Raw genomic sequence first — 17,522 nt, forward strand, 5'->3', positions numbered from 1 at the left:
ATAGATGGATGCATGGGTGGGTAGATAGATGGATGGGTGGGTAGATGGATGGATGGGTAGATGGATGGGTGGGTATATGGATGAATGGATGGGTAGATGGATGCATGGGTGGGTAGATAGATGGATGGGTGGGTAGATGGATGCATGGGTGGGTAGATAGATGGATGGGTGGGTAGATAGATGGATGGGTGGGTAGATGGATGCATGGGTGGGTAGATAGATGGATGGGTGGGTAGATGGATGGATGGGTAGATGGATGGGTGGGTAGATGGATGACTGGATGGGTAGATGGATGGATGGGTAGATGAATGGGTAGATGGATGGATGGATGGATGGATGGGTAGATGGATGGATGGGTAGATGGATGGATGGATGGATGGGTAGATGGATGGATGGGTAGATGGATGGGTGGGTAGATGGATGAATGGATGGGTAGATGGATGAATGGATGGGTAGATGGATGGGTGGGTAGATGAATGGATGGGTAGATGGATGGATGGGTAGATGGATGGATGGGTAAATGGACGGATGGATTGGTAGATGGATGGATGGATGGATGGGTAGATGGATGGGTAGATGGATGGATGGATGGGTAAATGGATGGATGGGTGGATGGATGGATGGATGGATGGATGGATGGATGGATGGGTAGATGGATGGATGGGTAGATGGATGGATGGGTAGATGGATGGATGGGTAAATGGATGGATGGGTAAATGGATGGATGGGTAGATGGTTGGGTAGATGGATGGGTAGATGGATGGATGGATGGATGGGTAGATGGATGGATGGGTAGATGGATGGATGGGTAGATGGATGGATGGGTAGATGGATGGATGGGTAGATGGATGGATGGATGGATGGGTAGATGGATGGATGGGTAGATGGATGGATGGGTAAATGGATGGATGGGTAAATGGATGGATGGATGGATGGATGGGTAGATGGATGGATGGGTAGATGGATGGATGGATGGGTAGATGGATGGATGGGTAGATGGATGGATGGATGGGTAGATGGATGGATGGATGGAGGGGTAGATGGATGGATGGGTAGATGGATGGATGGGTAAATGGATGGATGGATGGATGGGTAGATGGATGGATGGGTAAATGGATGGATGGATGGATGGGTAGATGGATGGATGGATGGGTAAATGGATGGATGGGTAGATGGATGGATGGGTAGATGGATGGATGGATGGGTAGATGGATGGATGGGTGGGTAGATGGATGGATGGGTAGATGGATGGATGGGTAGATGGATGGATGGATGGGTAGATGGATGGATGGATGGGTAAATGGATGGATGGGTAGATGGATGGATGGGTAGATGGATGGATGGATGGGTAGATGGATGGATGGGTAAATGGATGGATGGGTAAATGGATGGATGGACGGATGGATGGGTAGATGGATGGATGGGTAGATGGATGGATGGATGGGTAGATAGATGGATGGATGGATGGGTAGATGGATGAATGGGTAGATGGATGGATGGACGGATGGATGGGTAGATGGATGGATGGGTAGATGGATGGATGGGTAGATGGATGGATGGGTAGATGGATAGATACTCTATTTACAACTAATGTTTCATACTTTTATCATTTAGATAGTCATACTTCATAGTTTGTGTAGCATTTGTTTATTTTATTAAACATTAACACAGGAGATTTGTCAATGGTGTTTATGTAAGGGACAATCAAGACGAGGTTATGTGTTCTATGGAATATAATGAACGACACGTGGTAGCGGAGTGGAACTAACCTTCCATGGAGTTGCATTATTTCCCTGAGAGCCACAAGTTGATAATCCCTTTTATACTAAGGCTTTCAAAGCAGCTCAAACAAAACATGTAAAAATTAACTATGGCCATTGAATTGCAAATATACCGTGCGTTATAAGAAAATAATGCTCTAGAATGCCCTTCAAGCCAGAAATTTGTATTCAACAATCCCTTACAAAAAAATATTGCCGTTTTTAAACTGATGTAAAAGTGCAGTAACTGCAGTCGACTGTGGTATTTTGGACTCAATAATTGCAGAATAACTACAGTGAACTGCAGTTAAACTGCAGTTATACTGCACTGTAACTGTAGTTATGCTGCACTGTAACTGCAGTTACACTGCAAATTACCATATTAAAAGAAACTGTGTTATTTTGGACGCAGCATACTGCAGTTGTACTGCATTCTAACTGCAATCTTTTTTTGTAAGGGATGTCATGGTATAAAGATGAATCGTAATTTGGTTGTCAATGGTTAAGTAGCATTCCGGTGGGGTAGATTGGTTAGTCCAGATAAGTTGTACCTAAAGGGAAGATGGAAAGAATAAACTGGATGGAAAACCCAGTCACCTGTTGTAGCGTAGGAGTGGTACTGAGAGAGAACACTATCACTCAGCGTGTTTCCACAGCTAATATCAGCATGTTTCCATTAGCCAGGTTTAGCCAGGTACGACCATGTGTGTTGGTGACAGGAAGTGGAAAGTTCCTCGGGTGCTTTTCCATAGATCTGTCTATCAGTGAGCTTAATGGGAGCTTATTCGGGATCACTCATTACACTGTCAAGCCTGTTTTTTTTTCTCCACCTGGCAATGCAGCTAAATTAACACGATTTTCCCTAGCTATATAATATGGTGAGTTGTCAAAATTGTGTATGTGTCATATGTCCACCTCCGTGTCCTGTGTTTGTAAGAGTACTGACTCAAAAGTTGTTCAAAAAAATGTCTAGCAATTCTCTGTACCATTCATGGCACTGGTGTTCATCTCAAATAACTATTTCTCACACAACTTGTTGCTGGTGTGTTGGTGAAACAGAGGGTGTTGATGCTGTGCTTTTGTAATCTTGACGGCTAGACTAGAGCACCCTCTAGGGTTTCAATAGTGCTACTGTCTCCAGATCATACTCTGGCTGTCCCCTATGTAGAGATGGCAAAGATGTTTTTGTGATGACTGACTGTGTTCCTATCAGTAGGGAGAAGATGGAGAAGAGGTATATGTTGTCCCAGTTCCCTGTGTCCTGCAGTGGCATCGCTAGGGTTACTCCATCCAGCCACATAGGCTCAGTGGCACACGTCTACTCAAGTAGCAACACAGGTACAGTATGCAACTCATCTGACAGGTTATAATTTCAATACAAGTAAACTTGACATTTGGAATAAAGCTTACACAAAGACAGGATCGGTACTCTGTTGGCATGTAGACTACACTTTTATTAACATAGGCAATCCCTCAACATGTACACCAGAGGAGGATGGTGGGGGGAGCTATAGGAGGATGGTCCCATTTTAATGGCTGAAATGGGATAAACAGAACGGAGTCAAATGTGTGGTTTCCATATGTTTAATGTGTTTGATACTGTTCTGTTCCATTTATTCCATTCCAGCCATTACAATGAGCCGTCCTTCTATAGCTCTTCCCACCAGCCTCCTCTGACGTACACATTCTCAGCATGACCCTACAGTTGAAGTCGGAAGTTTACATACACCTTTGCCAAATACATTTTAAACTCAGTTTTTCACAATTCCTGACATTTAATCCTAGTAAAACCATTCTCTGTCTTAGGTCAGTTAGGATCACCACTTTATTTTAAGAATGTGAAATGTCAGAATAATAGTAGAGAGAATGATTTATTTCAGCTTTTATTTCTTTCATCACATTCGTAGTGGATCAGAAGTTTACATACACTCAATTAGTATCTGGTAGCATTGCCTTTAAATTGTTTAACTTGGGTCAAACGTTTCGGGTAGCCTTCTACAAGTTTCCCACAATAAGTTGGGTGAATTTTGGCCCATTCCTCCTGACAGAGCTGGTGTAACTGACTCAGGTTTGTAGGCCTCCTTGCTTGCACACACTTTTTCAGTTCTTCCCACAAATTTTCTATGGGATTGAGGTCAGGGCTTTGTGATGGCCACTCCAATACCTTAACTTTGTCATACCGCTCAGGAAGGAGACGCAATCTGTCTCCTAGAGATGAATGTACTTTGGTGTGAAAAGTGCAAATCAATCCCAGAAGAACAGCAAAGGATCTTGTGAAGATGCTGGAGGAAACAGGTACAAAAGTATCTATATCCACAGTAAAACGAGTCCTATATCGACATAACCTGAAAGGCCGCTCAGCAAGGAAGAAGCCACTGCTCCAAAACCGTCATAAAAAGCCAGACTATGGTTTGCAACTGCACATGGGGACAAAGATGCTACTTTTTGGAGAAATGTCCTCTGGTCTGATGAAAAAAAATAGGACTGTTTGGCCATAATGACCATTGTTATGTTTGGAGGAAAAAGGAGGAGGCAAGTCGAAGAACGCCATCCCAACGGTGAAGCACGGGGGTGGCAGCATCATGTTGTGGAGGTGCTTTGCTGCAGGAGGGACTGGTGCACTTCACAAAATAGATGGCATCATGAGGAATGATAATTATGTGGATATATTGAAGCAACATCTCAAGACATCAGCCAGGAAGTTAAAGCTTGGTCGCAAATGGGTCTTCCAAATGGACAATGACCCCAAGCATACTTCCAAAGTTGTGGCAAAATGGCTTAAGGACAACAAAGTCAAGGTATTGGAGCGGCCTGACCTCAATCCTATAGAAGATTTGTGGGAAGAACTGAAAAAGTGTGTGCAAGCAAGGAGGCCTACAAACCTGACTCAGTTATACCAGGTCTGTCAGGAGGAATGGGCCAAATTTCACCCAACTTATTGTGGGAAGCTTGTGGAAGGCTACCCAAAACATTTGACTCAAGTTAAAACAATTTAAAGGCAATGCTACCAAATACTAATTTAGTGTATGTAAACTTCTGACCCACCGGAAATGTGATGAAATAAATAAAAGCTGAAATCATTCTCTCTACTATTATTCTGACATTTCACATTCTTAAAATGAAGTGGTGATCCTAACTGACCTAAGACAGGGAATTTTTACTAGGATTAAATGTCAGGAATTGTGAAAAACTGAGTTTAAATGTATTTGGCTAAGGTGTATGTAAACTTCAACTGTACACCTTCAGCTTCATTGATCACAGTTTCTTTGTTTAGAGCTGTGTGTGGAGGTAGAGACGGGCGTGCACCCTCTCACCCGGGACAGCAGCTCCTCTTCAGGGTATTCCAGCGCCCCCTCCAGCCCCATGACCCCTCACTCTCTGTCTTTGTCCCGGGAAGGGGTCTTCAACAGGGCCAAGGAGCCACACAGACGTGAGTCTATCTCCCTCAGCAGTTATCATGCTAACTGAAATGGCCTTGAATAAGTTGGTATATCACTGATAACATTTTGTTCTGTGTCATCCTGTCCCTATCCAGGGATGGAGTCAGGACTAGAACTAGGAGAGAAGGACAGGACTTACGTTCTCCTAAACCCCACCGTTACAACAGGGCCTAGTCGGCCCACTGCTCAGGTTCTGCCCGTGCAGAATGACCCTACTCCCTGCCCCTCCCACATGAGCCTCCCTCCTCCCTCCCGAAGCCTACAGTCACCAGGACGCATCCCGGGTTCCCCCTGTAAGCCCCGGCTACCTCCCTTCTGCCCTGATGAGCGGGCCAAGCCCCTTGGTTCAGGTGTGGCTGTTGGGGTGCGACTGGAGAGGGTGTTCCCTGCCCTGAGTGTGGACAGTATGGGGTCCCCTCCCCTTCGCCAGGACTCTGCTGGGCCCCGGGGGCCCTCTGGGTTCACTGTGCTGCGCCCCCCTCCAGTCTTGATGGTGGACACCAGCTCCGCCCTCACCACAACCTCCAACACCCTTCACCACGTCTCACACCCCCCTCTACACCTGCTGGTGTCCCCCTCTCTACGGCATACTGGACACTACCCATACCCCTCCTCCTCTGCCTCCTCCTCCTCTTCCTCCTCATCTCCTGCCTCCAAGTTAGCTTTTCCGTCTGTGGGTGGCGTTCACATGGGAACTGCGAGCAGTGTTCCCATGGCAGCGGTGCCAGGCAACACCTACTGTGTGAACAGTAGCGCCGCTGTCCAAACCAGCTCCAGTCCCACCTCCACGGAGACCAGCATCTACGCTGTCACTTCTGGCTCCACCCCTAACTCCTCCGTCTGCGTCTGCAGCTCTTGTGGCTGCAGTGGGAACTGTGGCTCCTACGGGGCCCTCCCGGCCAGCTACGCAGGGTACTTCCAGCACCCCTTCTCAGGGACGTCAGTGTTCCCCCTGGGGCCCCTGCTTCACCTCAGTCCCCTGCTGGCTGGGAGCAGCACTGCCACCCCCTTCCCCTACCCCTTGGTGGCACCGCCCCTCTACAACAGCAGCGTGTCTCACAGCCACGACACCCAGGGGCAGCAGGGGCTTGTCCTGCCCCCCATACAGGGCTTCCTGGGGGCCGGTGCCAACGTGCACAAGCCTCATGGGGGGGTGGGGAACGGAGGGCATAGAAAGCCAGGGAGCTTGTCCTGCTACAACTGTGGGGTCACCGGCCATCGGGCACAGGAATGCAAGCAGCCACCCATGGATGCTGCTCAGCAAGGTATAAAGTAGAAACCTTACAGCTACTAAAATAGATATTGTAATTCCATGATTAAATATACATATGTTTAATATCTACAGAAACCTCTTGGGGAACTTGATATATTTAGCACCATTGGTATTTTGTTTTGCAGGCACGTTCCGGCTGAAGTATGCTCCCAAATCAGACAGCCAGGACTCTGGGGACTAAGTACAAGGAACTCCTGTGACCTGTGACCCCTGTGCACATCAGCACCTTATGCTCCTCCTGGTGGAGGAGTCCCTTTCATTTAGGTAACTCTTTGACTCTTTGAACACACTTTGATGATTGGTGAATGAATGGTGGCCTGAGGCCACTTAACTCAACTGATGAAAGTCAAAGAATGGAGTCGGTTTGGAAGGAGCTATTAACCCCAGTCCATCTGTAACATATGATTTTGATCATACCAAATAAAAGAGATGGTCAGGTCTAAACCCTGAGGCCGAAGGGTATACAGTATTTTCGAATGGGAAATGATTTAGCTGTACAAAACCCACAGTTGAAAATATGATGCAATACTCCTCACACTACTTGGTACACACCTCAGCCTCACTCAGTCAATCGGTCAAACTCCACAGACCTACACCTTTCATAACAACTCATGCGGTATGCAAAGATGTCCTTTTAAGTCGCTCTGGAGATAAGTTGGATGTATCTGAGAGGATGCTGATGTGTGAATGTAAAGACGTACAGTATAATATGACTGCCAAATAATGCACATTGACTGACTGACTACCAAATCCTTCTCCTCTGGGACAGAGCAGGTCTGTGAGAAACACAGAGGAAGAGAAACGAGTGCTTTATTCTACACATCATTCGCTGTGGGTACTTTGCCCTATACAGTGCAGGTATTAATGGTGAAAGAAATGGTGCGAGCATTCTTAGTTTAGATTTTAAGATGTGCCATTGACATTTGTGTTGTTTAATCGTTTAGAAGTTGGAGCAGTCTAATATTATAATGATTGTTGAAATGTGTGTAGGTTTTAGTTGTATGTATAAGGTTATGTATGTTTGATTTTATAATAGTTGGATTTGATGTGATGAGGTTGTGCTATGTAAGAGGATCCTTTTTGAAAAAGATTTGATATTGAATGTCAGTGAATGTGTCCTTGAGTTGCCACAATGGTGTGGCATGTGAAAGCACTTTTATGAGACCGGCTGGTCCCAGTCCATTGGATGTGAGTGTGACATGAGGACCGTAGTCCTCAAGGATGGAGAAGTTATTATAGTTTTTTTGTGTTGCACTGGAATGTTCCTTGCCAGGTCTGGAGGACACAATTCAGTCATAAGGGACATTTCGTTGAAAATTATGTTTATGTACCAATAAACACTTGCACCGATTGCTTCAAATTGGTCATTAAAGGTCAACTGCACTTCCTATTTTGGCGTCATTTTAGATTTGACTCATTAAGAAATGCTCGGGGCCATGACTGAATTCAAACTGAGTTGGTTTTGGGGTGTGGTTTGATGTGGGTGTCTTTTGTGTGTGTTCGCAGGTGGGACGAGTTAGCCAAATTATTTAGCCAATTTGCTTCAGCCAGCTAGTCCGGGACCTCTGCAAAGTTGACTTTAGATAGCCTATCTTCTGGGCTAGTTAGGGACTTTCAATAAATGACACAATATAAATTAGACAATATTTTCATGTTGCAGAACTTTTCGTTTTCATTAAATGCTTTCAATATTTGCATATGAATTTCTACAATTTATAGTTGGTTTGATGTTTTAAGTAATTGAAATGTGGAGCTATTGGAATTTTTACATATTGTCCCTTGTATATTGTGTAATTTACAGATGGTCCATAACTAGCCACATAGGGATATCCAAAGTCAACCCAAATTTACCACAGGCATTACGATTGTGTTGCGTGCAGCTCCACTCTGAATTTATGATTACTTGTGTGCTGTCAGCTGTGGGCACATGGGCAGTATTGAAACAAACCCAACCTTCATTTACATTGTGATGCAGTCACGACCACAACACTTAAAAAACTCTGTTTTAGACAAGACTGACTTTATGACCAAAATGATCCTATTTACACTTCGTAGTCAATTTTGACAGTATAATAAATGTTTCTGACTCATTTCGATGCCACATAGGGCTGTTTCTAAATGAGAAGTTGTTTTTTAGTGGCCGTTGCTCTTTAAGACTTTGACTAAATCAGGATCCTTTGGTTGAAACAGGAAACAGATTTACAGTAGTTCTATTCTGCTGGGTGTGATCTGGTCTGAGGACCGAAGATCAAGGAATTGTAGGGCACAATCAAGGATTGTATCTGACTATCTGTAGAGTATTGCATGCTAGGGAATGTTGTATTTTGTATAAAAAGTGTCAAAGCTTTGTGGTCAAACCTTTTTACCACATCTGTACTGTCTAGTTCTCATGGGAGTAATAGAGCTTAGTGACAACATTACTGTAACAGTACGCCACATACATTTACATTACATTTACATTACATTTAAGTCATTTAGCAGACGCTCTTATCCAGAGCGACTTACAAATTGGTGCATTCACCTTATGATATCCAGTGGAACAACCACTTTACAATAGTGCATCTAACTCTTTTAAGGGGGGGGGGGGGGGGGGGGGTTAGAAGGATCACTTTATCCTATCCTAGGTATTCCTTAAAGAGGTGGGGTTTCAGGTGTCTCCGGAAGGTGGTGATTGACTCCGCTGACCTGGCGTCGTGAGGGAGTTTGTTCCACCATTGGGGTGCCAGAGCAGCGAACAGTTTTGACTGGGCTGAGCGGGAACTGTACTTCCTCAGAGGTAGGGAGGCGAGCAGGCCAGAGGTGGATGAACGCAGTGCCCTTGTTTGGGTGTAGGGCCTGATCAGAGCCTGAAGGTACGGAGGTGCCGTTCCCCTCACAGCTCCGTAGGCAAGCACCATGGTCTTGTAGCGGATGCGAGCTTCAACTGGAAGCCAGTGGAGAGAGCGGAGGAGCGGGGTGACGTGAGAGAACTTGGGAAAGTTGAACACCAGACGGGCTGCGGCGTTCATACAGAACTAGCATGGACCACGGTCACAGAATAGACATGATTATTTCTCTGGTGGTGCATTTCTTTTTACATTGTGCCTAATGAATACACCCTGGTTCATGCTGCAAACATTGTGTAAACCAACCGTTTTCATTATATCATTCAAATGAAAAAGAGTGATATGATTGACCATTGGAAATCATGTTTGTGCACTAAGCTGTTTATCCTGGGTTCCTTAGCAACCCTGCATGGTACAATCATTTACTAACGAAAATGTATGGCCATAATAAAATGACACCATATTTTTGATTCTGGAACTGGTTCACCTTACTTGGTTCCAATGAGGTTGTTGTCAAACATACATGACATCCCCCTGTCCAAAATACAAATCTAATTAGCTGGTATTATTTGAATGTAACATAGCTATCTTCTTAGTCAATAGCTATGCATGTTGCTTGATCTCAAGTCAACATTTTGTGCATTTAAAAGGAGTTTTAAAACATTTGGTATTATTTTGAAGCAGATTTGAGCCTGAAGGGCATATCATTTGTTCATTTTTATGTACAATTTTTGTATTGTATAGTGTCTTTAAGAATTGTTTGTTTTATATACTGCATCAAAAACATTGTAAAAGACATTAAAATGTTTTCGGTTTCCATCATTTCATGGCAACATTTGCATGTTTCTCCCTGATCAGTATTTTATCTAATTCAAACGTCAGGATAGGAGTTCTAGATGGGGAATACCTTTACATAGTCTGTTTTATTCATAAAATACCAACAAATACAATAAAAGGCTGTGTAATATTGCTGTGAATATGAAGAATGAGAGCGGCAAACAGCGGAGCATGCAGAGGAACGTTGGGCTGATAAAACTGCATCATTCCTCTGTTATTAAACCCTCAATCAAACTGATCATAGAATCATTCGTATTCATTACACACACATATAGCATATGGACATTTGTACAAGGAAGTAACATCACATTAAATAAAAACAGAAGATTATCTGCCAAAAATTCTAAGATAAAAAGGCATCTAACATTTAAACAGTTCCAACAGTTGAGAGGACAGCGAGAAGGAAAAGCACAACAGTCAGCACACATTATAAAAGGCATAAATAACCCTCTATTAAACAAATTGAATATTCTAAAAGCGTGATGCCACCCTGGGATGAGTACTGTTCAGAGCCCTAGGGCAGGTCTAGGAGGGGGACGGATGGACAGTTGGTTGGTGGACAGACCCGGCCGTGATGCCCGCCCAGTCCAAAACAGCCACCAACCCCACACCCTACTTCTGACATCAGCATTATCCCACATCAGTGACCCTTTCACACGCGTGCAATTCGATCATCATGCTGTACATGGAGGCAAATTTCTTATTACAATCATCATAGCAGGTTTTCGGCAGCATTTTTTTCCTTTTTAACCAGGAGTCCCTAACATCTCTTCTACGTGGAGATGTTTACAACAAAGCGCAGGAAGAAAAAAATATAAAATATATTTTTTAAAAGGACCTTCATTTTTTTTTTTAAAGGAGCCAAGTAAAATAATTTCTGAACCCACAACCCTTATCAAGTAGCTCAACAGAGCAACACAGGGGGGGGGGTGCTGCTAAACTCAACGCACATTAACATGTTAGCCTTAAGAACTTGTATTAATACAATAAAGCCTATAGTTGGCCTAGAATATTCAACCAAGTTGCTAAAGGAAAGACTAAAGAGGAAAAAGAACCACTCATTTTGTCACAGAGGTTGAGACTATTGGCCTGAGCCACCAATTATAGGAGACTTTTAACACGATGAAACATGTTCTTGTGGAAGTAGTATGTCCCATGTCTGTCAAACTGGATTCAACGCTTTAACTAAACTGTTAGAAAATTCCTCAACAGCTGTTGTGATTGAAGCTTCATCCAAAATACTGAGCTCATTCAAGTTTAGCAAACATAACAAATGGAAAATAAAATATGGAGATTTCTTTATAACTGAACTCAACCATGATGGACTCAAGCAGGGATTTAAGCTGTAAATTGTTTGAGTCGAACTCAACCTGAACTGGCAATCATCTCTGCTATACTAATCCATTCTATACACCAAACAACCCAAAGATAAGTATTGAATCTCTTTTCCTAAACACATGGCTGGATGAACGGGGAGGTTTTGAGTAATGGATGAAGGGGGAGAGGTTTTGAGTAATGGGTAGTGGGCAGTATGAGAAGGTGTAGGACATGGCTTTTAATATCTATAAGGGGCCCTTAAGGGCATGGGAGAAGAGGTCTGTCTGGTTCCTATTGTCTTGGCTAAGGTTGTAAGCAAGTGATCGAGGGAAGGCAAGGGGGATCGGTCTGTATTTAGGAACAAAGGATTAGGGAGGGAGGAGGTGGTATCATTGTCCGAGCTATGGTGTGGTGGTGGCAGGCTGTTACTGGGGGGTCACGGTTCCGAAGGTCTCCTGCGAGGCGTACACCATGTAGAGGAAGCCATCATCGTCCTTCTCGCGATCGTACACCTCAGCGATGGCTGCCGACACGGACACCATGCTGTGGCCGTTCACCAGCAGGAAGAAGGCCTGGTTGGAGTTCAGCTGGAGGCGCCTCCTAGTGGGGGCAAACATACAGACAGCGAGTTTAGCACATCTTATCCTCACATAGACAAGAGAGTAGATATTGTATCTGTGTATCAGATCCTCACATGTATTTTTAATGATTTGTAAGATCAACTAAGTGAATTTGCTTTGGTGATTAAATGACTGATAAAGTGATGTCAGTAAATACAGAGAAGAGAGGATGATGGAACATCCTGTACCTGATGATTTTGATCAGCTCACTCATATTGACATGGTCAGGAACCAGGAACTTGGTTTTATCCAGGATGGGCAGCTGCTTCTCTCCCTTGTATCTCTCGATGATGACCTGAAAGGGAGCAGAGGAAACGTCTTATTATAGAGCTCCCTGGACCCAAGCTACACCCTGCTTGGAGGAGTCACATTACAAAGACACAGCTAGTGTTAGTCACAGGGGGAGGGGATAATACCAAGACACAGCTAGTGTTAGTCACAGGGGGAGGGGATAATACCAAGACACAGCTAGTGTTAGTCACAGGGGGAGGGGATAGTACCAAGACACAGCTAGTGTTAGTCACAGGGGGAGGGGATAGTACCAAGACACAGCTAGTGTTAGCCACGGGGGGAGGGGATAATACCAAGACACAGCTAGTGTTAGTCACGGGGAGGGGATAGTACCAAGACACAGCTAGTGTTAGTCACGGGGAGGGGATAGTGCCAAGACACAGCTAGTGTTAGTCACGGGGAGGGGCATTACTCAGCACTTTGTGACCCTGGAGAGACAAAGGAAAGGCTCAGGAAGCGGTCATGTAGTGTAACTGAGGCTCTGTTAGGCTCTCAGTGTGTGTGTGTGTGTGTGTGTGTGTGTGTGTGTGTGTGTGTGTGTGTGTGTGTGTACATCTGGGTGGAGTAGGGGAGAGAGGCAGCAGATGGAAGGTTAGAGCGATATTCAATCTGCTATGTGGTCTGCTTGGGTCCTGATACATTGCTAACACAGAGAAGGTTCCACACCCTTCTACCTATTCCGCATGAGCATAACCACTAGGGAGGATACCCTCGGTGTGTTGAGGCAAGCAAGGGTGGGTCTGTATTGAGGAATATTTTCTGTTCATGTATACATTAGGATTGTTGTGGCAATAGATGTAATACTAACTGGGATCTTGTTGGGGTGCTGCTCTCGAATCAGTCTCACATCATCTACTCTCTGCTCTGTGGACACAAGGAAGAACAGGTGAGATGACAAATCAATTGGAAAATATATGGTAGCCTGTTATCTTAAACCTCCTATGTTTACACAATACAATCTGTGCAGCAAACCACCAGGTGCTGAATAAACTCAGACCCTAAACGAAACAGCAAGTGAACATTATCGGCACTAATCCAGCCCACCTGACCTTTGCACCTCCATGACCATTTGTAACAAGGACAAAACTACTGTTTCCATGGCACCAGATAAGGCCCTGGGCCCCTTTGTTACCACTCAAACCCTGGTCTGGGTTAGTTCTGACAGACTGACAGAAGAAACAACAATAACACAAATGCCTGGAAGGATGAACTGCCTGATCCCAACTCCTCCAGTAAAATGTTCTTATTGTGGCCTTTCTATACAGAAATACACTAGAGAAACAGGTGCCTACAGGACTGATAGCTCACTTTTCTCTTATGTAAATCCCCCCAAACGTGCAGTTTAACAGGTTGAAAGCCAGAGCAGTTAGAGAAACAAGGAAGCTCTGGCTACCTCTGGGCTACAGTCAGTGGACCAATATGTTGCTCAACACTTGGAAAGAAATATAACAGAAGGGAAATGAAAAGCTTGTTAACACCATCTCTATTTTCACAAACCCTGTTAAAAAAAGTTATTAGGAAAGTGGACACATTTCACGTCTGTAGCCTCAGCGCATAGATCAAGCCTACTCGTGACTTCATAGCCACATATTTTGATATAGCTGGTCAAATCTACACACTATGTGATGGTAAGTTAACGTTTTAGATTTAACTTTTCAACCCATAGATGTCACTTATGTATAACTACAATAATATAATAACCAATGCAATAACTACATCCCCTGTTGTAACTACTGCAGTGTAAACTAGTAGCATGTTACAGCAACATTGTAACTGGTAAGATGTTTATGTTCTCTGAGTTTGGGACACTGCACGTGTTCAGTCAGTGCTCTCATTCTCACGTGGTGATATTGCGCAATTTTTTTGGAAAGGTTGAAGACTGACGTTTGGTCTGAATTGTTTTGAAGAAATTTGCCATGACATCAGATACTTTACTGTGACGACAAATTGGCCAACTTCAAATTCAAAGAGCTAGGAAAGCTTCGGAGCCAATGCAGACTCACCCAGGAAATGGTAACTAACCGATATTTTGGTTACATGGCTTTTATCGCCAAAAAGCTAACTGTCGCGAAGTAAACAAGGGGCCTCATCTCAGACGAAAAAATGTGTCGGATATAAACGCCTATTTGCGGAAAGCGAAGCTAACAGTCCAAATATGAATTGTCGTGTTATCTAGGTCTAGGCCTACATGATAAAGTCACAGAGGTTCCAGACATTTGTTTTTGTCCCTTTCCCCTAGGCCTTCCTTTCACCTACGCAATACGTCCCATCCCCCAATCATGCAGCGCACTTTCCTGCTTTTCGAGAAGAGTAATATCGGCTACTTGTTGTTTTTTAACATCTCGGTCACAAACAAGCTGAGCACACGATAATATATTTAACGTTTCGCTGCCACACGCTTACATTTTACAGAGACATACATTATATGCTACAGCATACAAACTAAACACAACAACACCATATTTGCAATCCGTCTGTTCGGGTTGCATAACATGAGCCAGATCCATTAGCCTATACAAATACAGCTACCACCTTTAATTATCACGAATTTGTCGGTGTGAAAAGCCAAGTGGAGGCCTATATTTTATAATAGATCAAATAAAGTATCTCCCATTTGTACTTAGACTGTTTATTGCCTTTGGTTTCTGATCGAAGTTGAGCTGATTAACTATTCAGACACTAGGCCTACTAGGGGAAATTGGAAAACCATCTGTTCTCCAAATAAAGGCCGATACTGAAATAAGAAGCCACTACATTTGATAAAATCGAAATAATATACACAATTAGACAACTTCAATGTTAAAACTTGCTTTACTAATAGGCTACATACCAAATGTCCTCCTTTGTTTGAACGTCTTCTCTGAAGGCATATTTCACGCAGGTCAAACCGTTTTGTAAACGAGGCAAAATATCCCTGTATGATTTGAAAATATATTTAAATGTAGGTGATATAAATTTTGGGGCGATCAAAGCCCAGTTTTTTTTGTAATAATAAGAAGTTATTTGAGTCCTTTGATGTTGTGCTATTCCTTCTTTGCTGATTGCTGCGGAGTCTATAGCGAAACAAACCAGTCAGCTGATATTTGACGTCACAGAGAGAGAGCGAGAGAGAGGCTCTGTATTTGCCGTTGGCTCCCCACCACCACAGAAAGCACTGAGCTATCAGCCTAGCTCAGTGCTTTCTGTGGTGGTGGGGCAGCCAGCGGAGACACATATTTCCCTCAGATTACACAAACCCACAAAGAATTTGAAAACAATTCCAATTTTGATAAACTCCCATATCTACTGGGTGAAATACCACAGTGTGCAATCAAAGCAGCAAGCTGTGTGACCTGTTGCTACAAGAAAAGGGCAACCAGTGAAGAACAAACACCATTGGAAATAAACTATATTTATTTTCCTTTTTGTAACTATTTTCACATCATTACAACACTTTCTATAGACATCATATGACATTTGAAATGTCTTTATTCTTTTGGAATTTTGTAAGTGTAATGTGTATATTTTATTTTTTATTTCACTTTTGTTTAATTATTTCACTTGCTTTGGCAATGTAAACATATGTTTATATGTTGTGTGAGATTTAAGCTACAGGCTGCATACAGAACAACCCTACCAGCCCTTGCACACCTTAGGTGCTGGAACTGGATAGATATAAACAATATGGCAAAACCGTATTAGAGGCCCTAGGAGGTAGGATGTAGGGTTTATTTCTGGACGTGTACTATATTCAAATACTCCACCATTCTCCCTGAAGTATGAATTTGCTCAGAGAGCCCCACATCTTCTGCCATTTTCTTACAGCAGTCCATTCCATTAAATCCAGCAGGGGGAGTGAATGAGCTGGATAGAGCAGGTTTAATAGTAGAGGACCAATACCACAGCCTGAATGGTATTAGTGGCAATAAGGTCTATGCTGTCAGAAAAGACAGAAATAAAACGGATAACAAGGATCCCTTTTTCCAGTCCGCAATCTCAAACCCTTCTTCCTGTGCAGTTTACAATTGTTCTTGCAGAGCCCCACCTTTCTAGCTAAAGAAATATATGCATGTTTTGCATGTTATTTCGGCATTAATACGTAGGGGTCGGTAATGTTCTCTAGTTGCGTGATTGGCTCAGTGTTCTGTCACTCATGGGGACACTACGTCGCCGCCAAATCTAAGGGTAGAGCTAGCTGCCATAGAGTTACATTAGAAGTGCCCATCCAAGAAGGCTCAAGGTCATTGGCCACAGATAAAATTATGTCAAATCACATTAAATCTACAGCAGCTGATCATGTCAACGTCATACTTTCAAAATCTTAGCTAGCAAGCAACAGTCATTATCATGAATAAAGTCAACAAAATCTACTGGCTAATCCTTTTCAAATGAAGAGAAATAATGAAGAGAAATTATAGATAAAATGTATCAGTGCTCATCGGCCATAAACATTACACAAGTTGGAAATCACAACTTCAACAATGACTGGTTTGGAATGACTCATTGGCTAACAGCAATAATTGCAACGCAATCACTAGCCTGCTATTCAGATTTTGTGCGGTCCCAAGTCTAGGTCTCTTTTCCAAGCTTAAAAGGATAAACATTGGCCATGGTGTCAATCCAGCATGATTCCTGCCGTGCTCAAAACAACTGGAAACTGGGACTGAGCTACCAGCCTAGCTCAGTGCATTCTGTGGTGGTGAGCCAGCCACTGGGAAATCTGATTTCAGTGAGTTCAAGACAGAGCTGGGTTTAAATGCATGTGTCACGTCAGTATGAATGATTCGAGAGACAGGAGCAGGAATGCGTAATATATTTTTAAAATTATACCCAAATTACGGCGTGCAGTGTAAAGGCATGGGGACGAAGACCAAACAAACATTATACAAAACACCGGGTTGAAACCCAAAACAAAAGAGCGAGGAGTACCTTGAATAAATAACACAAGCGCACAATGATTAACACACGGGACGAGACCTGTAATCATCTGCGCAGTCCACAATGGCACGAAAGCAAAAAAAAACACAGGTACTCACACGCACGAACGGACATTGTAACAATAATCGACAGGACAATGGCAAACCAAGGGCACACTTATACAATTACTAATCACTGGGAATTGGGGCCAGGTGTGTGTAATGAAAGTTCCCGAGGGATCCATGACAGCATGGGACTGGAAT

The 17,522-nt window shown here is 43.5% G+C and overlaps 2 protein-coding genes across 2 annotated transcripts in view; one reads left to right on the plus strand and one right to left on the minus strand.

Moving 5' to 3' along the window:
* zcchc14 (zinc finger, CCHC domain containing 14) overlaps positions 1-9,048 on the plus strand; it is a 44,988-nt gene extending 35,940 nt beyond the window's left edge. Inside the window, exons 10-13 of the mRNA XM_055934464.1 lie at positions 2,974-3,098; positions 5,035-5,190; positions 5,296-6,465; positions 6,599-9,048. Coding sequence (XP_055790439.1) covers positions 2,974-3,098; positions 5,035-5,190; positions 5,296-6,465; positions 6,599-6,654 — 1,507 coding nt within the window. The 3' untranslated portion in view covers positions 6,655-9,048. The remainder of the gene's footprint in view (positions 1-2,973; positions 3,099-5,034; positions 5,191-5,295; positions 6,466-6,598) is intronic.
* Positions 9,049-10,202: 1,154 nt separating this feature from the next.
* On the minus strand, positions 10,203-15,469 carry map1lc3b (microtubule-associated protein 1 light chain 3 beta). The gene is made up of 4 exons (XM_055934465.1): positions 15,194-15,469; positions 13,172-13,227; positions 12,261-12,367; positions 10,203-12,052 (listed from the first exon to the last, which is right to left on the minus strand). The coding sequence occupies exons 1-4, from the start codon at positions 15,231-15,233 to the stop codon at positions 11,878-11,880; spliced, it is 378 nt and encodes a 125-aa protein (XP_055790440.1). The 5' UTR covers positions 15,234-15,469; the 3' UTR covers positions 10,203-11,877.
* Between the last annotated feature and the right edge of the window lie 2,053 nt (positions 15,470-17,522).

The sequence above is a fragment of the Salvelinus fontinalis genome, chromosome 9, assembly GCF_029448725.1.
Source record: "Salvelinus fontinalis isolate EN_2023a chromosome 9, ASM2944872v1, whole genome shotgun sequence".
In the NCBI taxonomy this organism is placed as follows: Eukaryota; Metazoa; Chordata; class Actinopteri; order Salmoniformes; family Salmonidae; genus Salvelinus; species Salvelinus fontinalis.

What these genes read in the sequence shown, in the direction of transcription:
- map1lc3b (XM_055934465.1), bottom strand. Translation starts at nt 15,233, where the DNA reads ATGCCTTCAGAGAAGACGTTCAAACAAAGGAGGACATTTG. An exon ending in CAAACAAAGGAGGACATTTG is followed by an intron (nt 13,228 to 15,193) that starts GTATGTAGCCTA and finishes TTGTGTCCACAG; the next exon opens with AGCAGAGAGTAGATGATGTG. An exon ending in AGCACCCCAACAAGATCCCA is followed by an intron (nt 12,368 to 13,171) that starts GTTAGTATTACA and finishes GCTCCCTTTCAG; the next exon opens with GTCATCATCGAGAGATACAA.